The 27,929-nt window shown below is 62.8% G+C and overlaps 11 protein-coding genes across 11 annotated transcripts in view; 2 read left to right on the plus strand and 9 right to left on the minus strand.

Moving 5' to 3' along the window:
• AMSG_11730 (uncharacterized protein) overlaps positions 1 to 864 on the plus strand; it is a gene marked incomplete at its 3' end in the record, with an annotated part of 3,508 nt that extends 2,644 nt beyond the window's left edge. Inside the window, exons 2-3 of the mRNA XM_013905299.1 lie at positions 251 to 318; positions 444 to 864. Of these exons, the coding sequence (XP_013760753.1) occupies positions 251 to 318; positions 444 to 864 (489 nt within the window). The remainder of the gene's footprint in view (positions 1 to 250; positions 319 to 443) is intronic.
• Positions 865 to 1,217: 353 nt separating this feature from the next.
• Positions 1,218 to 2,574, minus strand: AMSG_02700 (diaminopimelate decarboxylase; the record flags this gene model as incomplete). The annotated part of the gene is made up of 1 exon (XM_013905088.1): positions 1,218 to 2,574. One exon carries the CDS (start codon positions 2,572 to 2,574, stop codon positions 1,237 to 1,239), a length of 1,338 nt encoding a protein of 445 aa, XP_013760542.1. The 3' UTR covers positions 1,218 to 1,236.
• Positions 2,575 to 3,710: 1,136 nt separating this feature from the next.
• AMSG_02701 (uncharacterized protein) lies at positions 3,711 to 7,362 on the plus strand. Its single transcript, XM_013905089.1, has one exon. It carries the CDS (start codon positions 4,878 to 4,880, stop codon positions 7,332 to 7,334), a length of 2,457 nt encoding a protein of 818 aa, XP_013760543.1. The 5' UTR covers positions 3,711 to 4,877; the 3' UTR covers positions 7,335 to 7,362.
• On the minus strand, positions 3,831 to 5,164 carry AMSG_11731 (uncharacterized protein). Its single transcript, XM_013905300.1, has one exon. It carries the CDS (start codon positions 4,496 to 4,498, stop codon positions 4,103 to 4,105), a length of 396 nt encoding a protein of 131 aa, XP_013760754.1. The 5' UTR covers positions 4,499 to 5,164; the 3' UTR covers positions 3,831 to 4,102.
• On the minus strand, positions 5,720 to 12,882 carry AMSG_02702 (polymorphic outer membrane protein; the record flags this gene model as incomplete). Its single annotated transcript, XM_013905090.1, has 1 exon — positions 5,720 to 12,882. One exon carries the CDS (start codon positions 12,880 to 12,882, stop codon positions 7,354 to 7,356), a length of 5,529 nt encoding a protein of 1,842 aa, XP_013760544.1. The 3' UTR covers positions 5,720 to 7,353.
• A 706-nt stretch (positions 12,883 to 13,588) lies between these two features.
• On the minus strand, positions 13,589 to 17,261 carry AMSG_02703 (uncharacterized protein). The gene has a single exon (XM_013905091.1). The coding sequence runs from the start codon at positions 15,684 to 15,686 to the stop codon at positions 13,605 to 13,607; it is 2,082 nt and encodes a 693-aa protein (XP_013760545.1). The 5' UTR covers positions 15,687 to 17,261; the 3' UTR covers positions 13,589 to 13,604.
• A 1,355-nt stretch (positions 17,262 to 18,616) lies between these two features.
• Positions 18,617 to 19,310, minus strand: AMSG_02705 (mitochondrial inner membrane protease ATP23). The gene has a single exon (XM_013905092.1). The coding sequence runs from the start codon at positions 19,210 to 19,212 to the stop codon at positions 18,670 to 18,672; it is 543 nt and encodes a 180-aa protein (XP_013760546.1). The 5' UTR covers positions 19,213 to 19,310; the 3' UTR covers positions 18,617 to 18,669.
• A 2,723-nt stretch (positions 19,311 to 22,033) lies between these two features.
• Positions 22,034 to 23,289, minus strand: AMSG_02707 (uncharacterized protein). Its single transcript, XM_013905093.1, has one exon. It carries the CDS (start codon positions 23,203 to 23,205, stop codon positions 22,048 to 22,050), a length of 1,158 nt encoding a protein of 385 aa, XP_013760547.1. The 5' UTR covers positions 23,206 to 23,289; the 3' UTR covers positions 22,034 to 22,047.
• Positions 23,290 to 23,459: 170 nt separating this feature from the next.
• On the minus strand, positions 23,460 to 24,332 carry AMSG_02708 (LSM1 protein). Its single transcript, XM_013905094.1, has 2 exons — positions 24,250 to 24,332; positions 23,460 to 24,009 (listed from the first exon to the last, which is right to left on the minus strand). Exons 1-2 carry the CDS (start codon positions 24,308 to 24,310, stop codon positions 23,651 to 23,653), a joined length of 420 nt encoding a protein of 139 aa, XP_013760548.1. The 5' UTR covers positions 24,311 to 24,332; the 3' UTR covers positions 23,460 to 23,650.
• Positions 24,333 to 24,473: 141 nt separating this feature from the next.
• On the minus strand, positions 24,474 to 25,894 carry AMSG_02709 (peptidase S8 and S53 subtilisin kexin sedolisin; the record flags this gene model as incomplete). The annotated part of the gene is made up of 2 exons (XM_013905095.1): positions 24,474 to 25,630; positions 25,849 to 25,894. The coding sequence occupies 2 exons, from the start codon at positions 25,892 to 25,894 to the stop codon at positions 24,474 to 24,476; spliced, it is 1,203 nt and encodes a 400-aa protein (XP_013760549.1).
• Positions 25,895 to 26,143: 249 nt separating this feature from the next.
• On the minus strand, positions 26,144 to 27,311 carry AMSG_02710 (vesicle-associated membrane protein-associated protein A; the record flags this gene model as incomplete). Its single annotated transcript, XM_013905096.1, has 2 exons — positions 26,144 to 26,734; positions 27,165 to 27,311. The coding sequence occupies 2 exons, from the start codon at positions 27,309 to 27,311 to the stop codon at positions 26,144 to 26,146; spliced, it is 738 nt and encodes a 245-aa protein (XP_013760550.1).
• Positions 27,312 to 27,929: the final 618 nt, after the last annotated feature.

Below are 27,929 nucleotides of genomic sequence, written 5' to 3' on the forward strand. Positions count from 1 at the left end.
AACCCAACCCCGACCCCACCCAACCCCTACCCCTTCCCTTCGTACCAACCCCCAACCCCTACCCCCCCTTCCCCCTACCCCCGTACCCCGCCCCCCCCCCCACCCCCCCACACACACACACACACACACACACACACACGCAAACACACACATGTCCAACGAACTCTACCCTGGAGACGACGGGTGGGCACCCGGGGACATCTTCACTCCGCCCCACCCTGTCCACGGTTGCGTGTGCCCGGTCTGCAAGCTCGAGTACACCGAGCCCGAGCCGGTCTTCCGGCCGTACGCTGTCATGAAGATTGAGCTGAACGGAAGGTACGCCACGTCTTCTTCCCCTTCTCTTCTCTTCTCTCTCTCTCTCTCTCTCTCTCTCCTCTCGTCTCCCCTTCTCCCCCTCCCCCCGCAGCAGCACTAACTTTTTCTCTGCGGGCACACGGCAGCCGGCGCGAGCTGACGCGCGAGGAGTATGGCGAGCTGGAGGAGGAGCTCGACTCGATTGCCGAGTGGACGCTGCCGCCGCAGGATCAGGGCTGGCATGATGCGCTGATGGGCATTGTGCAGGAGCTGAAGAAGCACCCCAAGGCCGATCTGTTCTCGGTCCCGGTCGATCCGCAGGCCCATGGCGTGCCCGACTACTTTACAGTCATCCACCATCCCATGGACCTCTCCACTGTCGAGACAAACTTGGCTTCTGGCATCTACCCGGAGCCCGAGATGGTCATCGATGACATTCGTCGCGTCTTTCACAACTGCTTCATCTACAACGGCAAGAACAACTGGGTCACAGACTCTGCACGCACCATCTCCAAGCTCGCTGAGGACGCATTCATCAAGCTCAACGCGCTCGGCATGCGCCAGTAGCCGTACTTTGCAACATGGTAAAAGCCCACAACGCGCACTCACGCCCATCGCCCACTTAGCGAGAGCGGCCGTACCCAGCAGAGGCACTAATGATCCGGACCGTGTCGCCGACCGCGACGGACCCCGCTGCTGCTCCCGCCTCCGCCGCCCGATCGAGCCCGTCCGCCGCTCGCCACCACACCACGCGCCGCGTGGCTCCGAATGCGGCCACTGATGGCGACCGTCAGCGATGCCATCGACGACGAGCCGTCCCGCAAGGTCGAGCTCATGGCCACCCGACAACTCGCCGCCGGCTGTAGCCGGCACAGTCTCGATGTGTGTGGAGTTTGTTGCGTTTGCTCCACCATATGTGGCTGGCGAAGCTAGTGCTCATCACGGCGACCACTGGACAACCTTGGTCTTGTAAAAAAAGTTAAAGTCCGAGGCCGAGGCAAGGGTGTACGCGCCCATCATGGGCGAGACAAGCAGATCGCCGACGTTGAGGTCAGGGAGGAGGACGCCCTCGCGGATCGTGTCAAACGAGTCGCAGGTCGGGCCAGCGAGGACCGAGGGGAACGACTCAATGGCGTGACGAGCGTCGATGCCGGCGCCGGAGCCGACGAGGTACGACTGGAGCGTGGTCTCTCCGCGCTCTGCAGCGCGGAGAGCCTTGAGCGGAATGATGGTGTCCGTCCGGTGATCAAAGACCTGCGACGAGAACGAGCCGTAGAGACCGTCATCGAGATAGTACCAGTGCATGCCGGAGCGTGTCGACTTGCCCATGACCGACGTGACCAGAGTCATGGCTGGCGCCGCGACAAACCGGCCGGGCTCGGCCAGGATCTCGGTGTTGGGAAAGAGCTCGTCGAGCGCTTCGACCACGGGTTCGCAGTACGTGTCGATGGGCAGGACAGCACCGACGTCCGGGACGGGGAATCCGCCGCCGATGTCGAGGGTGCGGAGGGCGATGCCCTCGGCGGCGGCCATGTCGAAGAGCTGGCGACAGACCCGGATGGCCTCGACCGACTTGGTCGGCAGCGCCGCGTTGGAGCCGGTGTGGAAGCAGAGGCCGCGTGTGGGCACACCCGACTCACGCAGCGCCCGCAGCATGCCCATCGCCTCGTGCGGCTGGGCGCCAAACTTGTACGACAGGTCGATCGTCGCCTCCATCGATCGGAACGAGAGCCGGAGCATGACCTCGGCGTCGTCCTTGAACGCCGCCATCTTTTCGATCTCGTTGAAGTTGTCCACCACAAAGGTGGTGCACCCGTACTCGAGCGCAGCTTCCACGTCCTTCTTCCGCTTGATTGGGTGCGTGTGGATGGTCCGGCTCGGGTCGACCCCAAGCTCCTTCATCATCTCCACCTCACCGGTCGTCGCGAGGTCGAACATGGCCCCGCGCTCTGCCAGTGCTCGACAGAGATCAATTTGCGGCAGCGACTTGACTGCGTAGTGGAGCTTTGCCCGCGGAAGTGCGGCCTGCAGCGCCTGGTACTGGCCCCACGCCGCGTCGGTCGACATGATGAACAGTGGCGAGCCGTGCTCAGCCACAAGCGCCTCAATGACTGCCGTCGATGGCACCGCTCCGGCCAGAGAGTGGTCCTCTTCCTCATACACCTCGTTGGCAAACGGCGCGAGTGGCGAGTCGCGCGGAATCGGTGGCTGCGCCACCTCAACAGACGCCGCGTCTGCCGCCATCGACACCTGCGTCCGCGCGCTCCCGGCGCGCATCGCACAACGACCAACACGGCTGGCCACAGACGAGCTTAGGAAGCAGCGAAGCATGGTCAAGTAAAAAGCAAAGGCTTGGATGTCCTTGCTCTCCGAGCTCCGCCCTGCCCGTAAATCCGTCGGCTTTTGTACCCTCGGTGAGCTGGGGCAGTTGAGCGCGCGTTTTGTCCGCCGCGCGCCACCGCATTTTGTCCCATGTGCTCACCCCTCACCCCTCCGTCCCACGACCCACTTTCCACCCGCTACCGCCCTTAACTCGCCCGTTCCGTTGTGCCACCGAATGAACCCTTTGCTGGGCGCATGACCATGTCTGACACTCTACTTTGCGTCACCTCCTCTCCGCACCCACATCCAGCCTGCGCCAAGCACAATGGCTGCGTAGTTTACAAGATCCACCCTCTGCTTGGCTCTTGCCCGGACACTAGCAACGCTCTATGTCCCCAGCCTATCACAGCCCAACCCACTACCACCATCATCGTCCATCGCACCCACTATCGGTGAGCAACCCGCATCACAACTCGACCCATCTCGATCCTGTTGCAAGTATTTGACATCAATTGACCTGCAATCAAAGCCACGCTGTCAGTCCCGTAGCCGCACCGAACAAAAAAATCTCCGCATCCAATCCGTTGACTACATCTAGAATTGTCAACTCGTCCCGTACCGCGGAACCTTCACCTCTACCCACGACTCTCCTCCTCTGCCCTTTGGACCCCCCCCCCCCCCCACCGTTCAACGGTACGCGCTTATTTCCACCCACCTCCCTGTGCATGCCAAGTAGCCTTGTTCATCGCTGTGGCACAACGTTCTGCGGTCATGCGGTCATCCGTATCGGCCGTCAGTCAAAATGTCAAACGTATGCGAGCGGACCGTATGCTGACCAGCATCCACAGAACGCACCCCTCCTCCCTACGTACACACACAGCAACCCCAAACACCACCATGACAGACGTCTGCAACCATATTATGTTCTTTCTGCGCCCATTCTCTCCTCATTGTGGCAAAACGGCGGAAGAATGCAGGTGATGACAGCTACGGCAAGTGCGGCACAGAAAGAGACTAAATTGACTGTCCCGAGTATGGCCACAACAAAACCCGACCCGTTTTCTCGTACTTTTCCCGCACTTAGTCACTCACACCTTCCTCCCTATCTCTTTTCCTTGAATAGCCCCAGTTGGCGCTAACTCTCTTCTTTTCCTCTTTACCTTTATCATGCGCATGTCGACCATGCTTACTTCTGCGCTCTGCTGCGCCATCGCCGTCTTTCTCGTTCTCGTCCCGTCGACCTCGGCCGACATCACTTTCAACTCGATTATCGACTGGGACAACTCGACGGTGACGTACCCGCCGCTCTCCCGCTCTGGTGCTGCCGTTGCCCTTGTTGGCGACATCGACGGCGACGGCATTGGTGACGCGGTCTTTGGCTCGCCACTTGCCAACCTTGGCGACGGCTCCATCACTCTCGTCTTCCTCAACGCCGACGGCACTGTCAAGGCGTCGCGTGTTCTCTCGGGTGCCGACCCGGCACTCACCGCCCACCTCTCGCTCTCGCTCGGCCAGTTTGGCTCGGCATCGCCGGCCCAGGCGATCTCGATGGCGACTCGGTGCCTGACCTCCTTGTTGGCGCTCCGGCCCTCAACGGCGCCACGGGCAAGGTCTTTGTCCTCTTCCTCAACGTCGATGGCTCGATCAAGGGCGTCAACGTCCTCGCGAACGGCATTGGCCCCGGCACCCTCGGCACCACCCTTCTCCCTGGCGAGCTCTTTGGTGCTGGTCTCTCGGTTGTTGCCGGCGTGCCTGGCGTCAACCCCGCTCTTGAGGTTGTCGTCGTCATCGGCCTCGCCGCCGGTCGCGACCGCGTCACCCTTCTCCCGCACGGCGCAATCATCATCGCCACCCTCTCGCGGACCGACGGCTCGCTCATCTCTCACTCGATCCTCGACAACTCGGCTCCCGCTCTGGCGGGCATTGCCCAGGACTCCGGCTTTGGCACTGCCATTGCCGCCGCCGACATCCGCGGCACCGGCTCACCGGTTCTCGCCATCGGTGCCCCGCTCCATGGCGCGCTTGCCGGTCGCGTCTACCTTCTCGACATCGACTGGGCAACCCACGCCGTCGTCCAGGTCTCCATTCTTGAGGCCGGTACCCTTGGCTTCCTCCCGTCGCCGCTTCTTGGTGCCAATGCCAAGCTCGGCTCCAGCCTTGCCCTTGCCGACCTCGACGGCGACGGTGCCATCGATCTGGTGGCCGGCGCCTCGGGCGCTCTTGACCTCGGCCCCGACTACGGCGTCATCAACGTTCTCATGCTGAATGCGTCTGCCACCGACCTCGCTGTTGTTGACTTTTCACGCATCTCCTACTCGGCCGTCCCTGCCCTTCAGTCGCTCCTCTCTATTGGCGCCGAGATCGGCGCCTCGGTCGCCGTCGGCAACATCGACCTCACCGCCTGCGTCGACATTGTCCTCGGCGGCCCGGCCGCCAACCTCGCCTCCGGTCACGTCTGGGTTGGCGCTTGTGAGCACGTTACCCCGTCACCGCCGCCGCCGCCGTCCCCGGGCACTCCGTCGCCGCCGTCCCCGGGCACTCCGTCGCCGCCCACCACGCCGCCGTCGCCGCCGCCGGCATCGTCGACGACTTCAGACGAGACCCGACCCATCGTGTGGCACCATTCACCGTCAGCCTCACCGGTCGCCGGTGGTACTGTCATGACTCTCACCACCGACTCGACCATCGTCGATTTTACCACCGCTTCGGCGGTCACCGTCGAGGTCGCCGTCTACGCATCGGCCGACGATGAGTCCCCGACCTGGGTCACGGTGGAAGCAACCGTCAACGCCGCCGGCGAGGTCTCTTTCACCTCGCCGCCGTCTGCCAAGGCTGGCTACACCCATGTCCGCGTCGTCGCCCACGACGAAGCCACTGACTCGGCCACCCGCTACTGGGTCACTGGCTCGATGTACTACGTCGACTCGGAGTGCACCGATCCCGGCTTTGTCCTCGTCGATGGCGTCTGCCGCGACTGCTCAGACTTTGAGGGCGCGTACTGCCCTGGTGGCGATCGGTTCTGGGCTCGTCCGGGCTACTGGAACGATGATGAGTCGACACCTCCCGAGCGCTGCCCGGTGCCTGACGACTGTCCCGGCTACTCGTCTGGCCACGCCTCGGTCCCGCCGTCGTCCGATGACTCATCTGGCAACGGCGCTGGTGCCGACGGCTTTGGCACCTCGTCGCATGCCTCGTGTGCCCGTGGCCGCACTGGCCACCAGTGTACCTCGTGTGATACTGGCTTCCACATGGCCTCGTTTGGGACGTGCATGCCGTGCGAAGCCGATGTCACCCGCACCATCATCATCCTCTTCTTCATTCTCTTTTGCATCATCGTCGCTCTCGTCCTCGGCTGCGCCTCGCGCCGCAAGGCTGGCATGTTTGTTGTCACCCTCATGTCTCTCCAGCTCCTCGCTCTTGCCATCCGCTACCTCGTCGGCCTCTCTTCGGGCATCCCTGGCGTCTCATCGTTCCGGACTCAGGCCGTCCGCTGGTCGGGCATCATTCTCTTTGATCCGGAGGTCTTTGCCATCGGCTGCACCAAGACTTGGACCGGCCCCTACTTTGTTGCCCTCTACTGCATCCTTGTCCTCTTTGCCGCCTTTATGGTCTTTGTGGGCGCCATCATCGGTGCCATCATCCACTCGCGCCTCCACTCTAAGGACGGCGACCTCGAGCTCTCTGTTCCGCTTTGGGAGCACGGCTCGTCGCTCGGCTCCATCGTTGCCTCTACCTCGCTCCTCAGCATGCAGCCCTCGAACGCCTCGCTTGCTCGTCAGAACACCACCGGCAGCTTTATCGGACGCTACGCCGACTCGTCGGACAATGGCTCACCGATGAACTCGCCGCGCGGCAAGGGCGCGTCTCGTCGCGGCTCGCGCAGTTCGCGCGGTTCGCGCGGTTCGCGCGGCTCGCGTGGTTCGCGCGGCTCGACCACCTGTGACTCGTCGGATTCCGATACCATGGTCTCCGAGTGGACCCAGGACATGCCGCACACGGTGCCGCTGCGATCGTGGGTCGCCTACGGCATGGCCTTTATGGCTTCGGTCTTCTACACTCCGCTCGCCTACCGCACCTTTGTTGGCCTCCGCTGCTTCTACGCCGCCGATCACGTCCAGCGCCTCGACTACGAGATCGCCACCGAGTGCTACAAGGGCACTCACCTCACTGCCGCCATCCTTCTCCTTTGGCCTATCATGATCGTCTATGTCCTCGGCCTTCCGATCATGACTGCCATCCGTGGCTTTGTTGTCCGCGCGCTCTCCCGGGATCCTGCAGTCCGCCTCCCCTCTGATGCTATGCGCTTCAACCTCTTCCTGGTTCGGGATGGCCTCCGGTTCCTCTTTGCTGGCCTCACTGCCTCGCGCGCGCCCATCGGCACTGTCCCCTTCATCACAGTCCTCGCCATCTCGGCCATCTCGGTCTTTATCCGCCATTCGCCGTCCACCGAGCTGGTCGGCACTGCCGCCGTTGTCGCCACCTCTATGGTCGCCATCGCCTGGGCGTCTATCTCCCGCTGGCGCGCAATCGCATCTGCGGTCGCAACCACCTGTATCGCTATCGTGGTCGTCGTCATCGCTTCCGAGGCTGCATCTACCTTTGCCCTCGTCACCACCATCATCATCTACCTCGTCGCCATTTGCGCCGCAGTCGCCACCGCTCGTGCCCGCACAGAGCACACCGAAACGACCCGCCCGCGCTACATCGATGAGTAGGCCATTTTAAACCAGCTTTCTACCCCTCGCTTCTATCTTTGTCCTCGTCCTTGCTGCAGCTGCTCCAAGACTCGTCTTCGCAGCCACTGCTGGTCGATGCCGACTCGAAGCCTGTTGGCGGCGGCAGCGGCCGTTGCCCAACCAGCGGTGGTAGCAGCGGCAGCAGCGGCAACCTTCCGGATGCGCCGCTCGACCCGCGGACTGATGGCGATGGCAACGGCGGCACCGACATGCCCATCTCGGCACGCCGCACACGCTCAGCTGCCGCCAGCCGGACCAGCTCGCTTCCGCCGCCATCAGCCCGCGAGCTCGATCGCCGCATGCCCTTGAACGACCCAACAGAGTGCTCGTGTAGAAACTCGGCAACGTCGGCCATCGTCTCCACCGTCACCTTGTAGCACGGAATGATCTTGGCCTTGATTCGTGGTGAGAGCTCACGCCCGAGCATGAACACAATAAACGCCATCACACCACCGTTGGCCACCACCAGCGCAATCGCCACCGCAAGGTTGGGCAGAACCACAGGCGCAGCGTGCGAGCCAGAGTTGGCACCAGAGAGAAACAGCCCACCTACAAGCGTTACCACCATCGCTCCTTGCGAGCTCAGCTCCATCCCGTTCAGCAGCCGTGACCGCAGCGGCATCTGCCGCGACTGCAGCACAATCGAGAGCACAACTAGGAGCATCGCCAGCCCGACCTGGTGCAGTGGCGACTCGACAAAGACCACAATAAGGAGGCCTGCAACCTTGCGGAGCACAACAACAAATTCCCAGTACCAGTGCTGTGCCCGGTAGCCTGAGTACAGAAAGCCAAACGCCACAGACACAAACGCTGACGATCGCAGCACCCGTCGCTCGCGCCACAGTACGGCTCCGGCGCCAAGAGGGAGTGCAATCCCGTAAACCACAAGCGTAACAATCGCTGCCACAAAGTACGGTCTGTGCCGCCGCGACAAGCACTCGACAGAGATGTCCACTTCAAGCCGTCGGATGTCCGTTCGGCACACCAGCATGTTGAGCGATTGCAGGACGAGCGTGGTATGGAGAAGGAAGAACGCAACTGTTGCCGCGTGCAGAAACGTCCGCACAAGTCCGTCGGCAACGCCGACGCCGTCGTCGCCATCGAGCCCGTGGCTCCGCGGCCGCCACGACGTCCATCCCCGCCGCACACACACAAACGCCACTGCGCACCCGAAAGCCACGCCTACGAGCACCACCACAGGCAGGAGGACCGTCGAGACAAACGCGTCGAAAATGCTCCATCGAAAGAGACACGCCGCTGGCTGGAGCTCGTGGAACGAACCGAGCATGCCCTGCGCAAGATCAAACACCCCAAGCAGACCCACAGTACCAGACCGGTCGCCAAACACATCCAGCCGCATCAGCAGCGCCGTCATCTGGGTAAAGTTGATGAGCACCTTCAGAATGACTGCAAGATCCGTCGTCTCCGACACCGTCATCATCGCACGTCCCACAACTGCCACCACAAGGCAAATCACAACCAGCAGGACAAGAACAGATTGCCAGACCGGGCCACACGAGACGCACGTCGAGCCGGCTCGCTCAAATCCGCTCTCGCACTGCGAGCACACGTACGATCCGTCCACATACCCGGCTCCACAGCTCCCGTTGCGCGCGCCTCCTGGACATGCCGCAGCTACAGCGCACGCCACAAACGCTCCACGCTCACTGTCGTACCAATATCCGGCCTGTGTCCGCAACACTCCACCAGCACACACCGCCCCAAGTGGACAGCTCGCGCACCCCCTCGCTCCGCGCTCCGAGTAGCTTCCGTCGTCACATGCAGTGCACTCGGCCTGCCCGCGGACGGGTGAAAACGTGCCGGCCTGGCATGCCTCACAGCGCGTCTCGGTCAAACTCTGCTTTGTCCCAGAAATCGCCACCTGCACCGTCGTAGCAAACGATCCAGGCTCACAAGAGACAGTGCAGACAGGATATGCCAGCCCGGTGTCCACAATCTCACGGCCGCTTGAAGTGCACGGCTCCTGGTCAACGCCCACTACGCCGCGCACCACCTCTTCGAGTCCTGACACCGCCTCGACCACCAGCTGCCGCGCAGCTGCTACCTCTGCCGCCACCAGAACAACATCATCCCACTCGCCACATCCACATTTTTCGTCGACAGGCACGGCGGTGCTACCCGACAACAAAGCATCGGCCGACGCCATTGTCAACTCGAGCATGCTGCCCGCCACCGCCGGTCCCACCACTCGCTGGCCATATCCGTCGCGGAGTGAGGCCCGGATCCGAGTCAGTCCGCCGGACCCAGCCCGCGGCAGCAACGTCACTCCCGACACCGTTCTCGCCGCCGGCACCACGTCCCATACCACCTCGGCCGCCGCGCTCGCCACTTCACTGCCGTACAGCTCTGCAGAGTTGCCAATCACTCCGCTGCTGGCAGCCAGCCCCGCCTCTGCAACCACCGAATACACACCGCCACCAACATCAGCTGTGTTCCCGCTCACAACTGCGCCGGAGTCCAGCCACGCCCACGAGCCGCGATCAAAGACAGCAACACCACCACCAGTACCACCAGCCCTGCTTGCGACGTTATTTGCCACCACTCCGCCACGCACCACCACACACTGCTGCGCCGACGCCGATGCCACGCCGGCCACCGTCCCGCATCCAATGCCACCACCGCCGGCCTCGAACGCCAGGCAGCCTGTCACTTTGGCACTGTTACCGAGCGTCAGCATCGTCGGCCCTTCAGATAGTTCGACCCACACCCCGCCTCCGGCAGAAGCACTGCATCCCATTACACTGCTGCCTCGGCCGAGAGTCACATTTGAGGCCGAAACAACCATGCCGCCGCCGACGCCACCGGCCCCTGCACCGGAAATCGTGCTGGACACCAGAGTGACACGCTGCGTCTGGTGAACATACCACGAGCCTGCGTTCCCGACCGCACCCGATCCATGCGCGCTCGATCTCGAGACCTCGACCGTGCCAAGGTTGCCCAGCGCCACGTCACCGCCGCTCCCAGCAGCTCCGTTGCTCTTCCATACCACCTCCTCCAATCGCACCATCTCCGGCAGCGGAAGCAGGCCTGGCGTGTGTAGCGCCATCAGCCCTCCACCGAGTCCGCCGTCGCCCGACGCCACGTTGCCGATGAGCGCACAGCCTGTCATCGTCAGTGCTCGCGGCTCAAACGCGGCCACGCCGCCGCCACCAGAGCGCGCATCGTTGCCAGTAAACGTGCTGTTGGCAAGCGCCAGCGTGGTCATCTGGCTCAGCAGCCCACCACCCCACGAGCTCGCGCTGTTGCTCGTCAATGCCAGCAGCGAAAGAGCGCCGCTCGCGGTCGAGCCGGCGTCGACGTAGAGCCCGCCGCCAAGATCCGAAGTGCACTGCTCGAAACTTGCGTTGCGGAGTGAAAAGACACTCGCCTCAATCCCAATGCCTCCGCCAAGCAGCGACGATCTGCAGCTGTGAACATCAAGCCTCTCCATCTCTACCTCGGTCCCAGAAATCCACATGCCGCCTCCCGACTCGAATGCAAAGTTGCTACGGAGCTCAACCGCGACCAGAGCCATCGACTTGCAGAAGGCAACGTAGAGCCCGCCGCCACGCGAGCCTGCAGAGTTGCCGCTCACATGCGAGTTGCTCAGACCGAGCCTAACTCCGCTACGGCTGAGCTCACTCGCGCTTCGCGGCACTGTCGCGTCAAGGTATGCACCGCCGCCTGCAAACGCAGCGTTAGAAGTGAGGGCGAGCCGGGCGAGATACGGAAGCGACGCCGTAATGTGCAGCGCACCTCCCAGCATGTGGGCTGAGTTGGCGGTAAAGGATGCATCGCGGAGCTCGAGCGGGACGCATCGCGAGCAGTGAAGCGCGCCGCCCTTGACACCGCGGTTGCCAGTAAAGGTGGCATTGGCAATGACTGCGTCGGAGCCGGCAGAGCCTTGAATTGACACCGCGCCGCCAAGCCCACCGTCGGGCAGCGATGCCACGTTTGCTTCAAAGACCGAGTCGCGAATATGAATTGTCGAGTCCAGCGCCGCCACAGCACCACCAAAGCCACCAGTATTGTTCACAAAAACTGAGCTCGATATGCGTGCCGACATGGTCGTGCCTGGCAAGAGTTCGGCACCCGATGCGGCGTTGGACAAGTCGATGTACAGTGCGCCACCGCCGGACGCATCTACCAAAACGTTGGATTCGAACCGGCAGCGGAGTACCTCGATCATGGCGATGAATGAGTACATGACCCCGCCCTGCCGTGTCGCCGAATTGTGGCCAAGGGTCGAGTCGATTAGAGCCAGGCCCGAGTGCTCCACGTACAGCGCACCGCCCTGCGAGCCACGTGAATGCTCGATGACGCACGAGTCAAACGTAACTTGGATCCCGCCGTGGGTTCGCGGCTCCGAATCGAGCCAGAGCACACCCGCCGAGTCGGATGCAACATTGCCGCTAAAGTTGCACGCCACAAACGCCACGTTACTCACCTCGTCTGCATACACGGCGCCGCCACCCGAGGCCGAGTTGCCGACCAGCACCGATCCAGTCATTGTGAGGCTGCCAGAGCCCTTGTCAAAGTGAAGTGCCCCGCCAACTGAGCCTGCAGTGTTGTGCATGAAACTACAGCCAACGACCCGACTCCCAGCCGTACCAGCTACGTTGAGAGCACCACCCGCTTCAGCTGAGTTGCTATCAAAGACCGAGCCAATCACCTCGAGAGGCGCGCCGTCAAAGACCGAAATGCCACCGCCATCAAACTCGGCCACGTTGCGCGCAAAGGTGCAGTTGACAAGAACAACTCCTGAGCTTGCGCCAATGATGACGATGCCAGCGCCGACTGCCGGCTCGGTGGCGCCGCTCACGGAGTTGTCTTCGAAAACGCTTCCCCGCACATGGCCGGATCCGCACGAGGTGAGTGAGAGCCCGCCGCCGCGGTAGCCATGATTGCCAGAAAAGGAGCACAGGTCAATGGTCACAGAGCTTGCACTCGAGGCTGCCACACCGCCGCCGACAAGGGTGTCGGGTAGGCCGCCAGTGACACCGTTCCGCCGGAGCACCACATCTGTGAGCGCTAGCCTCCCGTCGCTCACATACACGCCAGCGCCAGTCGTAGTCGCCATGTTGTTCTCGATAAGCGATGCCTGCACCACCACCGATGTCCCGGAGCCCGACGCAAAGACTGCACCGCCGTGACTGCCGCCCAAGTTGCGTCTAGCCACGAGGCGATGCGCTGCGAGCTCGCTAGAGCCAGTAAGATGTGCCACACCGCCCGAGACGCTCCCAACGTTGTCCTCGCAGGTCACATTGTCAAGCGTAAGCACTGCGCTGCTGATCTCAAACACGCCACCAAGTCCATAGCCTGTAGACGCGGTGTTTCCGCTAAACACGCTTGAGCTGACCGAAACGTCTGCGTTGTCGGCGGCATACAGCACGCCGCCGCCACCAGAGGCCGAGTTGTAGCGAAAGACGCTCCGTTCGAGCACGACCGACGCACCCGGGACAGCGGAATCGACCGAGATCACACCCGCCCAATCGCCGGCATTTCGCTCGACAGTGCAGTCGCTCATGCGGAGGCTTGACGAGTCGGCGACGGTGATGACCGCCGGAGACGCGACCGAATCGACCAGCACGCACCTGTCGCAAACAACTGCTCCGGAATCGCCAGCAAGTGCAATCCAGGCCGAAGACGAAGCCGAGGCAAAGCCAGTCAGAGTCACATTGCTCAGAACGAGTCTTCCACCATCAACAGATGCTAGCGGGCGTAGACCGACAAGATCGATGCCCGAGAAGGAGACGTTCAGCGCCGAGTGAAGGTCCTGCAACAGCGGGGTATCACTGGCATCGACACAGGTCCAGGTCACATCCCCAGCATCATCGGCTTTGATCCAAGAGAGTAAGGTCAGCGAGGTCGGAGGCGACCACGAGCTTCCGCTACATCCGGTGTAGGCGCCAGTCTCAAGTCGGACCACAACACTAGCAGGAGGCGACGGAGATGCGTTGGCAGCAGCAGCAGCGGCGGCGAGGACGTCGGCCACAGTGGGATGGGTGGCTGGGGAGAGTGTGAGAGTGGTAGAGCCGACGGTGTGGGCGAGGAGCAGGAGAAAGGTGAAGAGAGGAAGGACGGAGAGTGGGGGCATGTGAGTATGGGTGGAGTTGGGTGAGTGGGAGTGGCCGGGGGGTGCCGTGGGCGCGGTTGGCGTGAGTGTTGTCGTGATCACGATCGTGCCGAGCGTGACAGGTTGGATGAATATAGATGCAGCGTGAGCGGCGTGATGCGATGTGATGAGCTTTACTTGGCGTCAAAGTCGAGCTCATAGTATGTGTGGGTGGTCGGGTCGAAGAACAGCTGCATGGCGGCGTCAAAGTAGAGCGAGAGGTTGCGCTCGCGCGAGGTTGCGGCGGGTGAGTTAAGGGTAAAGGTGTTCGAGGTGTTGGCGGTGCAGGTCGAGGCTGGCGAACCAACCGAGGACGGGATGCCATCAGACGAGAGTCGCGCCACGGCTGGCTCACCGAGTGGCGGCGAGTAAGCGCGCGGGCCGGCGCGTGACAGAGCAAGCTGCTCGGAGCGGGCGGCGCGGTACTCGCTGGCGAGAGGCGCGCCGGTTGAAGGACGACCAAAGGCCGAAGCTACCGAGGCAACCGAACCGGCGGTCGGGGTGTGGATACCACCGGCCTGGCTGCGTGAAAGCGAAAAGGCAGCGGCGACCGAGACGGCATCGCTTTGGAGCGGCGAGCGCGGCGAGGTGCCTGGCGGGATGAGCGGCGGGTTGTGCGATACGTCGAGCATGGGCATACCAGGCTGAGCGAGCCTCTCACGAGCGCGCGGTGGAATTGGCCGCGGCCGGACCGGCGCCGTCAGTGCTGTTGGCGTGACTGGTATGGACGGAGGTGTTGGTGGCGCGATGCGGGTGGCTGTCGAGTCAACTCGCCGCTTGCGCCGACGAACCCGCCGTGAACGGACATGCTTGGATGGGCCTTTGCGCGAACCACGCCGGGACCTGCTGCGGCTTGGTGTCGACAGCGGCACAGAAGCGTTGTCGCTGGGCTGCGCGGGCTGAAACGGCGGTGCCGGCGACGACGAAAACGACGAGTCAAGCGAGACGGGCGATGGGACGGTGTCGAGGGCGTGAGCGATGTTTCCGAGCGTCTGCCGGGCGTTGGGCGAGGACGGCGAGGCGATGTTCTGCGGACGGCGCTCCGGGTTTGTGTCGAGTGGCAATATGACAGCACCGAGCCGCTCGCGTGGCGGACGCGCCGACGCTGAGCAGCTTGACTTGTCTGACACGTGCAGCGTGCTGGCGCCAGAAGTGATGGTAGGCAACGAGTGCTCCGACTCGCGGAGCGACAACGAGCTCGCCAACGGCTCCGAGCGGTCAGGTTGATGCGACGGGCGCGACGAGCTTAACAGCGGTCGGGCGTTCGATGACGACGTCGACGACAGGCTCAGGGTTGGGCTGCGGTTCGATGGTGTGGCCTCGACAATGCCTGCGCTGTCGTGGGACGGCACCGGCGCGAGGACATCGCCAAGCAGCATCGAGCTCGACGGCGAAATGACCGGAAACGAGCCCATCTCAGAGATGGAGTCTCTCGACTGGTCGAGTCCAACCGCCGACGCCGACCGTGATTGAAGCCGTGCGTGCCACTCGAGGCGGTCGCGATCAAGGAGATGAGAGGTGTTGAGTGCCGACATGTTGGACATGTTGGAGACGTTCGAGAACGACGGCATGATGCCGGTGTCGCTCCCGGAGCCAGACGATACACGGCGCGCGCGCGCGACAAGGAGTCCTCGTGGAGAGAACCGCGCTGACGACGAATGCGAGAGGTGAGAGGTTGAGTGCTCGGAGCCGGTGTCGGTAGCGGCAGAGCGCGAGCCCACACCAGGGCTAGTGTCCACTTCACACGCTGCCTGCAGCGGAGCAGAATCTGAAGCCACTGACAGGTCCGAGTCGGGGCAGGTTTTCGAGCCAATCTCCGGGTGAGCGGCAAAGACCACCACGTCCGCGTCGGGAATGGAGCTTTCACACGACGGCGAGGGCAGCAGCGCAGCGCGTGACGAGTGCTGCGGCGTGGCAATGATCGAAGGCGTCGGCGGGCCGATAGAGATGTGCGGCGGGTTGCGATTGGTCGAGAGTTGGGACGATGGGGGAGAGAGGTGTGGCATCAGCGGCGCGGTTGGCAAATCGTCCATGACCGGCACGTCGTCGTAGTTGAGCGTCGGCATGTCGACCAAAAACGACGACGAGATGAAGCCTATCCCAAAAGACGACGCTGAGTGGCCCGAGCCGCCGGTACCGGGCGTGTTGAGCGTCGATTCAGTCGATGTCTGCTTTGCCAGCATCGACGGCAAGAAGCTCGATGGCGTTGCCGGCATCGACAGTGGATCCGACTCGACGAGTGAACTGCTCGACTGTTCGGTGCCGTAATTAAGTACGCAGACAAGCGGCGGCGGGTTGCCAGCGGCGGACGACCTGGAACATTGGCTTGACGTCGAGCTCGACGACGATGAAGAGGAGGAAGAGGAGGGCGGGGATGCGAGCGAAGAGCCAAAGCTCGACTCGTCGTCACTCGAGTTGGATGCTTGCCGCAAAGGAGGTGGGTCAGAGTCGGAGACCGGCCCAGGAGAGGCCAGTTCAAGCAACAACGACGACGGGAGGTCATTGGTCGACGATGATACCGGCGCTGGAAGTTCAGGCGTACACGGCGAGAGAGTGGCGGACTCGTCTTGCTGGGCATGGGTTGGCTTGGGATCGACAGCGGGTGGGGAGTCCGGTGCGGGGAGTCCGGCGCAGTTAGCGGCACTGGCGACTCGTGTTGGGCATGGGTTGGCTTGGGATCGACAGCGGGTGGGAAGTTCGGCGCGGGGAGTCCGGCGCAGTTAGCGGCACTGGCGACTCGTGTTGGACATGGGTTGGCTTGGGATCAACAGCGGGTGGGCGCCTTGGAACACGTTCTCGGGTGTCGGTGAGACGGACGTCGACTCGCTGCCACCGGTGTAGCCGAGTCGCTCATCGTCAACAGTCCCACTCTCAGATGAGACGTCCGAGTCTGCTCCAGACTCTTCAGTGACTGCCCTCGCGTGCGCGGCATGCATCGGCGCCCGATGGGCAACGTAGATCGGCGCCGGGACATGGTACTTCAACTTGATCGGCTCATACGGGAGCGACGCCGGTCTGGCGTCTGGGCTCCGGTGAGCAGCATAGCTCGGTGTTGGAATTCGTGGCGCGTCTGGGCTCGAGCTCAGCAGCATCTCAAGCGAGAGCGCCTTGTTGGCACTGTGCTTAGCACGACTCGGGATCCGGACCGGCGCCGAGTCCGCGACGAGCTGCGGCGAACCAAGCGGGAGCTTGGCAAGAGAGAGTGGTGCCGGGCGGCGGCGGCGACGTGCACTGCGCGACCGACTGCTGGTGCGGCTCGCCCCGCGCCCACCACGAGCGCCATCACTGAGCCGAGCACAGGAGCTGGTGCTCGCCACGGTAGAGGCTGGCGAGCGGGAGCGCGAGCTTGACCGCGATAGCGACGATCCGGAGGTGACATGATTCGCTAGATAAGTATCAAAGCCGCCAAGTGTGGCAGCAACCAGCCCAGCTTGGTCCTGCGGCAGTGAGCGAGGCCGCGCACGAGAGCGAGTGCCAGCCGAGAACGACTCACTGCCAGCCGAGCCAGCCTCATGATACGGAAGGGAGCGAGGACGGCTGCGGCGAGGACGAGAACGGGGACGAGGGCGAGTAGCTGCCAGAGAAGCAACAGCTTGGCGTGGTGGTGCAGCTGGCAAGGTGTCTGCCGTCTTGGAAGACACCATCATTGTCTTTGGAAGCCTCTCTTGTACCGGAGAAGCTCCCGCACCTCGCCCTCTTTCTCGTCTACGCACATGGAGGACCTGCCCATAGGGAGAGCTCTCCAGCGACCTTCTTGGTACCATACCACCGTAAGGAAGAGGCAGACTTGGGGAGCTTCCCAAAGAAGGGAAGGATGGGGGGGGGGGGAGAGGGGAGGGGAGGGGGGGGTGGAGTGAGCCGGTGACGACAACTCGCAAGGGAGAGGGAGCAAGAAGGGGGGAGTGACAGGGACATGACGTGACCATTGAGTTGGGAAGGAGACGGAGTGTGTGTGGGGGGGAGGGGGGGGGGAAGAAAAAAATTGTTGTAAACACCCCCCCCCCCGTCAAACCAGCCTGGCGTACTTGCACGCTTTTCAGGTCGAGCTCGATCTCCCGGTCTCAGCCCCTCGCCCTACCCCCTCGCCCCGCCCCTCGCCCTCGCTTACCTGCACGCCCATCTCCGGTTGAACTATGGCTGGAGTGCGGCCGCTGGATGGACTGGTCGACGCGATGGTGGCGGTGACGGCCAATGTGACCGACTACGAGGTGGTGGACACCAGGGGCGAGGGCGGTGAGGCGTACGTGGCGTACAAGGTCGAGGTGGCCGCCGAGCAGAGTCTCAGCTGGACGACTGCACATCGGTTCTCGCGGTTTGTGGCGCTCGATAGATTTGTTCGCAAGACAATCCGCGCGCAGGGATGGGCGATGATCCTCCCAAAGCTGCCGGAGAAGACCTGGTTGGCGTCGTCGGCGCGATCGCCCGAGGTTATCGCCTCGCGAACGGTAGCGCTCAATGCGTATGTGAGCGCGCTGGTAGATGCTCCGCAGCTCGTCGCGCTCTTTGAGGTCTCGGTCTTCTTTGACATCGGCCGGCATGTACTCCCACGAACTGCGCGGGTCTTAGCGGTGCTCGGCGATGCTGAGTTTGATCCCACCGAGGTCGCCGTCCCGTGGAAGGTCATGATCAATGCAGGCATCGAGGTGGTGTTTGCGACCGAGACCGGCGCCACGCCCGAGGCCGACACAATGCTCACTCGTCCGGGCGGTGTTGGTCTCCCGCTCACCGCATCGCTGGACATGGAGCCGTGGGCAAGGGAGATCTACTCTGACATGGCGGCGAGCGCAGGCTTTACCACGCCGGCGACGTGGGCCGACGCTGGCGAGCGGCTCGGTCAGTTTGCCGGCCTGCTGCTGCCGGGCGGCCACGCACCAGGAATGCGGCAGTATCTTGAGTCCGAAGCGCTGCAAGCTCTGGTTGCCGAGTTCTGGGCCACCCGGGTCGAGGCGTCGACAGGCGTGGTAGGCGCCATCTGCCACGGCACGCTCCTGCTCGCGCGCGCCACCCATCCGGGAACCGGTGAGTCGTGCTTGGCCGACGGGGTGGCGACAACGTCACTGCCAAAATCGTCCGAGCGGATGGGCTACATGCTCACATCGTGGAAGCTGGGCAAGAGGTACACGACCTACGATGTAGCGTGCGCCGATGAGGTCAAGTCGTTTATGCACGCACCACAGGAGCATTTTGCGGCCGGCCCGCTCATCCTCGGAGGCCGCGGAACGTTATTCGATGACAGCGCTGCCTTTGTGGTCCAGGACGAGCACTTACCGTACGTCTCGGCGCGGTGGCCCGGCGATGCGTGGCTGTTTGGCCGGCGGATGGCCCAGCTCGCGCTTGCACTTGCGCCGTAAGGCGGTGAGAGGAGGGCGAGGGAAGGAGGGAGCTACGGCGCGTAGTCAAACGGGCGTGTATCGTTGTAGCACGCGTCCCATGCAGTTGCGATGGCCTCGAGGCCCTTGGAGCCCTGGCACGCCGGGTTTTCCTTGACAGAGAGCGCGGCACGGCGGCGGACACAGGCGGCCTGCTGGCCCTCGAGGTTAAAGTTGCCGCGATTGAATTCGTTGGCCCAGCGGCACTCGCCAGAGAGATTTGCGGCGCGGATCTCGGAGCAAGCATGCTGGACACAGTTAGTCCAGTCCATGAACGCGCGGCACTCGTCGTAGGCGTGGACGAGCTCGTGAACGATGGTCTCCTGGACTTGCGCATACGAGTCGATCTGGTTCGCACACAAAACAATGCCATCCTCCGGGTGAAAGCCACCCCGGACCGACCGATCGCACTGCGAGCAGAAGATGGCCGACTCGGGCACCGGGCAGCCGGCCTTGCTCATGTGCTCGAACATAAAGACCACCGTAGGATCTGCGAGACCGCCACCGCCACATTGCCGTCCATCGGCATCATCATCAGCATCATTAGCCATCACCATCACCATTGCCTCTCATCATGAGTCCCTGCCTCCTCCCCCCCCCCCCCCCCTCCTTTCCCCTCTCCCCTTCCTACATACCCTGCATGGCCTTGGCCCGCCACTTGCGGCAGTCTGCAAACTCCTCCGACTCGGGAGGGACAGCCATGACTCGGAGCAGCACACAGTCACAGAGCCAGAGAGATAGAAACAGCCCCTACTGTAACTCCTGCTATCGCCTGCACGCCAGCAAAGAGAGATGGTACCCGTCTTCTACGTGCTCTGCTCCTCCCGCTTGCTCTGTCTCTGTAGCTGACCTATCCGTCAGCTGCCCGTCGCTGTTGTCGCCTTGCCAAACGCGACATTGCCGCCCAACAGGACGCGATGGTCATGGCGGCGAGGCATGTCCATGGCGATGATCGCATGCCCAGGGCGATGGAGGCATGCGATGGGTGCATGGTAGTCATAGCTCGTGATTGGGATTGGCAGTGGGCTAGCTCGCTAGGGTATTAGGATGCCTTTGCCATCACTCACACTGCCCACACCCATCACTCACACTACCCACACGTACATCGCTCACACTGCCCACACATGCGTCGCCTTTGCCATCACTCACACTGCCCACACATACATCGCCTTTGCCATCACTCACACTGCCCACACCCATCGCTCACACTGCCCACACCCATCGCTCACACTGCCCACACCCATCGCTCACACTGCCCACACCCATCGCTCACACTGCCCACACATACATCGCCTTGCCATCACTCTCCAGCACCAGCTACTTCCCGGCCCCATCCATCTCCATTCCCTCTCCCTCAACCTCCATCCCTAATACGCCATCCCCATCCCCATCCCCATCCCCATCCCCATCCGCAGTCCACCGTGGCCTTGCCATCGTCCAGCAAGTCCTTCCCGTGACGCCACTCAGTCACGTCATGAACACACCTCACCCCCACCACCCCTCTCCACCATGCCCTCCATCCCTCTCACCCTCGCCTTCACCCTCGCCCTCGCCCTCGCCCTCACTACAGCCTCTGCATCTCCGTCGCTGTTGCTGGTCGTCGGCGACGTGTCGCCAGACTCGGGCGCGCGCATCCTGTACCAGTGCCTCCACCCAGCCGAGGCATGTCCTGCTACTCTCCGCCCGACGATGACGTGTGCAAAGGGCTGTACTGGTGATGCTGCTGTAGATCTGGGCGATATTGTGCTCACGCCACGTGTGGATGCCCCTCAGATCTGGGTCGTCCCGCCGTCTGCGCTCAGCCCAGGCGCAGCGTACTCGGTTGAGCTGGGGACCGCTGACAACGTTGTTCACTTTGTCGTTCCGCTGCCAAAGCACAACATTGAGCTGCCGATGCCGGACAACGGCGACGACGAGAAGGATGGCGAGTCAGACTCCCTCATCGTGCTCGCTCTTTCGTGTGATCGCTGGCTGGAGGACGGCGACGACGTCACTGTGGCAGAGTTGGCTGGTGTCGCGAGTGAGAACCCGACGACTCTCCTGGCCACCATCCACATGGGCGATCAGATCTACGCCGACAGTCTAGTCTCGGAAGCACGCGTCATGCTTGCTACCGGGCGCGAGCTCCCAGGGGTGAACCACTGGCGGGCCCGCTTCGCCAAGCTCTACCTCGAGGCCTGGAGCCGGCCGACCATGGCTGCGCTGCTCCGTACAGGCATTCACTGGATGCTGCCGGACGACCACGACATTGTCAACAATCTTGATCCGACAACATGGGACGCTCGCCTTGCGCCGCTTGTCCGCGGCGGCATCGAGGCGTACCTCGAGTACCAGGCACAGCTGCTGGTGGATGTGCCATGGCTCGCCACCCGATCACCGGCGCCGCGACCCGGAATCGCTCCGCTGCACGGAGATGCCACCATGCCCAACTATCTCGGCGGCGTCCCCCGCTGGCAATGCGCGCGATCGGAGCCACAACCTTTGTCCTCGCCGACCTCCGTCTCGCCCGCTTCCTCCATGCCACCTCGCGCCACGAGCTCTTTACGGCCGACCAGTTTGACGCGCTACGGGCATTTGCCCGTGGGAGGTATGGGCTAACCGGCAACGGTTATGCCGTGCTTGTCACGCCGATCCCGGTTCTCTTCACCGAGCACGCCGCCGCACGCATCGCCGACTGGTACGAGGCGGAGCGGTACTCGATGCACGGCGATTTTCGGAACCAGACGTACGCGGTTCTTGCGGCCTTGTTTGGCTCGCGGCCAGCGCCGGCGATTGACCTGTTGCTCGCTGGCGACGTGCACCTGCTTGCGCAGGGTCAGATTTGTGCACAGGCCAATGACGCATGCGTGGCACAGACCATCACGTCGGGCGTAACCCGCGGGTCAACGACCGCAGCCTCCGTTCCGCTCCTCATCTACGAGTGGGTCGCCATCTACATCCTACCGTACTGGCCAGCGACCCAGCTTGTCCGCCCGTTTGCCTTCAACCCGCACACAGTCTTTATCGGCAAATCGTACGCGTGGGCCATGCTCGACGCCGACTCGGGCAAGCTGCTCGCGGTCCAGGCCTCGCAGCAGTGGGGCGAGCTGCCGTGGCTCCAGCGAGCCATCGCCATTCTCTTCCCGGTTGCTGGCAAGTTCTGGATCGCCGGCGTACTCTCCGTCGTCTCGTCGTACCTCATCATCGACTACTTCTTCCCGGAAACGAGTTAGTGGCGGCGGAGCTCGCGCGACTTTTCGCCGAGGCTCTTGACCAAGCCGACGCGCGCACGCGCCGGCGAGTAAAACGCCTGCGGAATGCGCTTGACCTGAGTGGCGTACTCGGCCTTCAGTGCCGCTTTTTCAGCCTTTTCGGCCTCGAGCTCGGCCTGCAGCTCGCGGATGGCAGCAAGCGAGTCCTGCAGCGCCTGGTCGATGTCGACTCGCTTCGTGTCGGCCGACTCGATGACAGCGTGCGCGGTCTTGAGCTCACGCTCAAGCGTGGCGTTGTGGATCTTGAGGTTCTTCACCTCACCAGTGAGGTTGCGCGCCTCCTCACGTGACGCCGCGAGCTTGCTCCACAGATGCTCCTGCTCGACCTGCAGCGCCACATACTCCTTCTTTGCTCGCTTAGAGAGCATGTCAGCCGTCCCGAGGTCGCGCACAAGCTCGTCGCGCTCGCGCTCGAGCGCCTCAATCTGCTCCTGCAGCCGCATTAGCGTTGCCCGCCGCGACACGCTCTTGTGCTGCTCTTTGACCAGCTCGCTGCGGACCTCGGCCTCGGCAGCCCGCATCGCCGCCTTCTCCTGCCCCGCCCGCTCCTTGGTCTCGCTCAGCTCGGTCTCCAGTCTGTTGATCGACGCTGCCTGCTCGCGGAGCGCCACCCGATCAGCCAACCATTGAGCACAGATGGCGCACGGGGCACCGTCGCGATTAGCCAGTCGTGCCGCCTGCTCCTCCGACTCTGGCGGAACGTGCTTGCCCTTGAACTTTTTCCCGCGCTTGATGATGAGCGGACAAGGCTTGGGCTTTTTCTTCCTCCGCCCGCGCTTCTTCTTTCTCCCTGTCGACCTCCTCTTGCCCGTCGATGACCTTGTTCGCCCCGTCATCGCTGTTGCCGGCCGGCTCGCCGTCCGGCTCCGCGACCTGACCGGGCCGGTACGTCCATTCCGACTTGATCTCCCTCCGCTCGACGTCCTCCCCAACGGCGAGGGGCCAGGACTTGTCATGCCTCTCCCCCCTGCTCTTCCTCCGCCAGTCACTCCTCGTTCAACACCTCCTTCACCACTGCCTGCGGGCCTTGGTGCCGCACTGCCTGGCCGGCCACTCTGCCGACCCACTCCTCCGCCCAACGCCACCTTTGCAGGCGCTGTCGTCGGTCGCTGCATCTCCACCACACACCACTCGAAGTTGTATGTCTATGTCTGTGTGTGGGGGTGGGGGTGAGGGTGAGGGTGGGGGGAGAGGGAGAGAGAGGCTGTGTGGCCGTAGCCATGACACGCTCACTGCCGGTGGTGCGGAAGTCGCTCCGGCGTGGGTTGGTCGACCACTCTCCGATCAGTAGCCGAAGGGGGGGGGGGCGGGAAAATTAGAGTTGGAGACACCAGATGCCGATATTCATACGGAGGCGAGTCGGAGGGGGGGGGGGGGGGAGTGCTGCCGATGTGAACACAGAGGCCCTCTGCTGGGCCGCCGTGTAAATGGCAGAAAAGGCCGAGGTCGAGGCGCCGACTACGGCGTCGACGATCCAGCATGCTCTGGTCTGTGACAGGGCGATGCTGGGTAGTACGCACTTCTGGAGCTGCAGCATCAGCGCAAACGATGTGCTGCGGCTCAGACATGAGCATCGAGGTCGGTGTCGTCGAGGATGCCGCGGGCGAGGCGCTCGGCCTTTCGCGACGCACGGGTGGCTGCGGCCAGCTGGCGGACGTGGCTCTGCTTCTCGCGGAGAGTCGGCTCATCGACGGTAGTAAAGGCAGCGTCAGCCGAGGCGAGCTTCTCTCCGTCGACCTTGCCCATGAGCATGATGGTGTCGCCGCGGACAACAAAGGTGCCGACGTCGATGGTGGCCATATCCGGCCCGACCACCACTCGCTCGACCGTCTCCTCCAGCACCAGGTTGGAGAACTGATCGTACGAACGGAGATAGCCTTCAAGCGTCTTTCCGTCGCGGAGAACGACCAGCATGCGCTCTGTCCGCCAGCCAACACCGTCATCAGCACAGCCACCGGCACCACCAGGACCGCCACCGCCCACCACCAGTAGCACCACCACCACCAGCACAATCACCGCAGACATCACACCAGCCACCCATGCCGCGTCCATTTCCTTCCATGAGTCCGACTACCTTCCTTGCCCCCCGCCTCCCCCCTTCCCTCTCTCCCCCCCTCCCCCCCCCCCTCCCCTCCCTCCTTCCCTGCTCGCACACATACGGTCAAGCTCGTCCCGAAGCGAGGCTGCTCCCGGGATAAACTGGTCTTCTGTCGACTGCATGCTGCCTGTGGTGCAAAGGTCGAGACGGGTACTTCTCGCTCTCGCCCTCGGCCACACCCACTCTCCTGCCCTGACACCCCCCCCCCCCCCCCCTCGGCCGGGGTGCAACAACCAAAATTTCGCTACTTTACCTGCGCACAAGCAACGCTCTCTCGCGAAACTGTTACGAGCAGTCGGAGAAGCCAAGAAGATCCGGGGAACCGTTGAGGTCGTGGAGCTTGCCCGAGGTGGCGATGGAGATGGCGGCGTCCTGGACCTGCGCACCGGGGTAGGAGGTAAAGGTCGAGGCGATCTTGGCCATGATGCCGGCCATACCAGGTGAGGCCATCGAGGTGCCCGAGATGGTGTTGGTCGCATACTTGCCGATCCAGGCAGCGGAGATATCCGAGCCAGGGGCAAGGATGTCGACGCAGCGGCCATAGTTGGAAAAGAACGAGCGGTCATCGCGCGAGTCGGTCGAGCCGACCGAGAGCACATCCGACGCTGACGCCGGCGAGTAGCTGCAGGCGTCGCGGTTGTCGTTGCCAGCGGCGACGGCAACGGCAAGGCCGGCCTTCACCAGCGCATCAACCGCGCGGTTCGTCGCCGACGAGTACCCGCCGCCAAGCGAAAGGTTGGCCACCCACGCCGGAAGCTTGGGGTTCGCCTTCTTCTTGGTTTCAAAGTCAGTCGCGCACCAGTCGATGCCGGCAATGACGCCCGAGTTGGAGCCAGAGCCGTCGGCACCAAGCACCTGCACGCCGACTGCTGTTGCGCCCTTAGCAAGACCCCACGTCTTGCCGATGGCGATCGACGCCACGTGCGTCCCGTGTCCGTTGCCGTCGACCGACGACGTGGAGCCGGGCACAAAGGTCGGGCCGAGCTCGGCGCGACCCTCAAAGTCAACGTTGTCGACGTAGATCCCGGTGTCGATGACGTACACGTTCACGCCCTCGCCGATCCCGGTGTGGTAGACATACAGCCCGTTGAGGTCCAGGTTGCGCTGGTTCGTCCGCGCCAGGTTCCACGTCGCCTCGATCTGCCGCTCGCAGCTCTGCTGCATGTGCATGGTCTGGTCAGCCTCGACAAACTCGACCGCATCGTCTGCAGCCACCATCATGATCTGATCCTCGTTAAACTTGGCAGCGTACCCACGGAACGCCCCGCCAGCCATGTTATACTCGTGCATGACCTCGCCCATGGCCGCATGCACCGACATGTGCCGCGCCACCTGCTCGTCAGAAGCATTGGCATGGAAAACCACAATGTGCTGCCCAGGAATCTTCTCAGACGCCGGCGACGGCATCACCATCCCACCCTTAGTGTAAAGCGCTCCGTGCGCTACATGACCATGTCACCCAAGCCATCGCATCACCCCCCGCCCCGCTCTCTGCCATGAGTCCTTCCACGGTGCGGCACCACACCTTGCCTTTCAAGCCGTGTCACGTGACGCGCCCGCATACCCTTTTTCCGCCCTCTTCCCCCTCTCTCTCAAACCCCCTCCACACACACACACACACACACACATGCCCCACAAACTACCAAGCACCACAACATACCCGTGGCAGCAACCAGCAACGCGAGGAGAGCAACACGGACAAGCATGTCTAGATGTTTGCGTCAAGTGTGTCTAACGCCCGTCACGTTCTAGTCTCCCGCGCCGCAACACGCACATGTGTCGTGCAATCCCGCTCTCGCCATGGCACTCGCTCTCTCTCTCGCTCTCTCTCTCTCGCTCTCTCTCGCCACGGCTAATAAGCCTGTGGCTTTCCTCTCACCACCACTCCCTCACAATTCAAGTGACTGTCACGGCCGGCACAAAGGCCGCTTCCAGCGGAACACGCCTTGTAGTGGTTATTGGGCATCGACCTCGGGGAAGAGGTGCATGTGGGTGTAGAAGCCCATGGCAAAGGCAACGGTGGCGGCAAGGAGCAGGAAGAGCGTCGAGTGGCCCGATGCCTTGCTAGTCTTGGACGACGAGACCGTGGCCACGTTGTCGGCCGTCGCAGTCTTCGAGTTGAACCGGTTGCGGAGCTCCGAGCCGCCAGACGACCGCACATTCTCCAGCTCGGCCTTTGTCTTCTGCAGCTCAAAGTTGAGTCGGGTGAGCTGCTCGCGATACTCGTTGCGCTCTTTTTGGAGGGCATTTGCTGTCCCGTCAGACGCTCCGCCCGACCGCGAGACCTTCTTCGACCGCTCCGCAATCGACGACGTGATGAACGAGAAGTGCGACTTGAGCTTGAGCTCGCCGACCTTGCTCTTGTTGGCCGAAATGACCTTGGACACATCCGACACGTCCATCCCGGCCTCGATCGGCACAGACTGGATGAGGAACTTGTCCACGTTCACCTTGTCGTTGCTCGACTTGTCAGGCTGGAGGGTGACCTCCACGGAGACCGTCGAGCCCTGGGCGATGGTGCCCGAGTTGGGCCGCACACAGTACCGCTATCCTCGCACCCACACACACACACCACACACACACACACACACACACACACGCACGCACGTCATCATTGTATCCACAGCATTTGCACCCTCTTTGTGTGAGTCGTATCGTATCCGCCACCCGTCGCCTCTGGCCAGCGGCCAATTTTTTTCCCTCCCCTTTGGCCGCCGACGCTCTCGCCACCGGTCGCTGCTGTCGCCACGGGTGCTTCTCCGCCGCTGCAACCGAGCCTAACCCTGCACACCTCGGCTATGTGTGGCGCTAGCCTCGTCGCGCTGCGTCCAAGCCCTGCCTTGCCGCCCACCTAGGCTCGGAAGCCGACGCTTGTGGCCCCCCCGCCCCGGCCACTCTCGAGCTGGTCGAAGGATGACTCGAGGAATGGATAGTCGAGGGAGGCGATGGCCAAGCTGCCACAACGGGTGTACGTACCTTGGGTGCTGTTGTCTTGATCTTGAACACCACATCCTCGCTGTGAATGTTCTTCAGAGTCAGTGTCTGCGTCGACGGCCGAGTCGACGTGACCTCGAACCGCAGCTCACGAGGGGAGACGTTCAGGTGCTTGGCCTTGGACGACATGACGTCGAGAGCAGGAGAGGTACAAGACGGGTGTGCCGTCGAGAACGACAGCGACAACAAACGGAGGCCAAACGGCGCCCAACACTCAAACTGGAATGGTCCTCAAACGGCAAAAACACACCGTTTCGGCCCATTTCAACTGCGCCTCACAACCAATCACCCGTTCGGCGAGTCGCGCCTCCCTTGGTTGCTCAACTGCCGTTCGGGAGCCGCTCAGCTCAACAACGATCAATGCCCCCCCCCCCCCCCTGACGATCCTGACGGCCATCTCATTTATGGCGCCCGACACCATCGCCAAGCACATTCTGCACATCAATAAGACTGCCTCAAGGGACAGCAAGAATTCAACCCAGCCGATCCTACGTAGCCACTCAAAATAAAGAATAAACCCACATCCACACCTCACAACAGCGCACAAACTACCTGGAAAACGATGGAGTGACCGCAATCAACACCCCAAGTTAACCCCAAGTCGCGATAGGGCGTCGGCGCGCTCATTCTTCGTCACGTTGACTTCACCATCGCATACTAGCCGATCTCCCCTCGCTTCCGTGACGGGCTTGATTGCAACACTATTAGACAGAGAACCAAAGAAAATTGAGAACAAAAAGAGACTAA

The sequence above is a fragment of the Thecamonas trahens genome (assembly GCF_000142905.1).
Source record: "Thecamonas trahens ATCC 50062 unplaced genomic scaffold supercont1.10, whole genome shotgun sequence".
NCBI lineage: Eukaryota > Apusomonadida > Apusomonadidae > Thecamonas > Thecamonas trahens.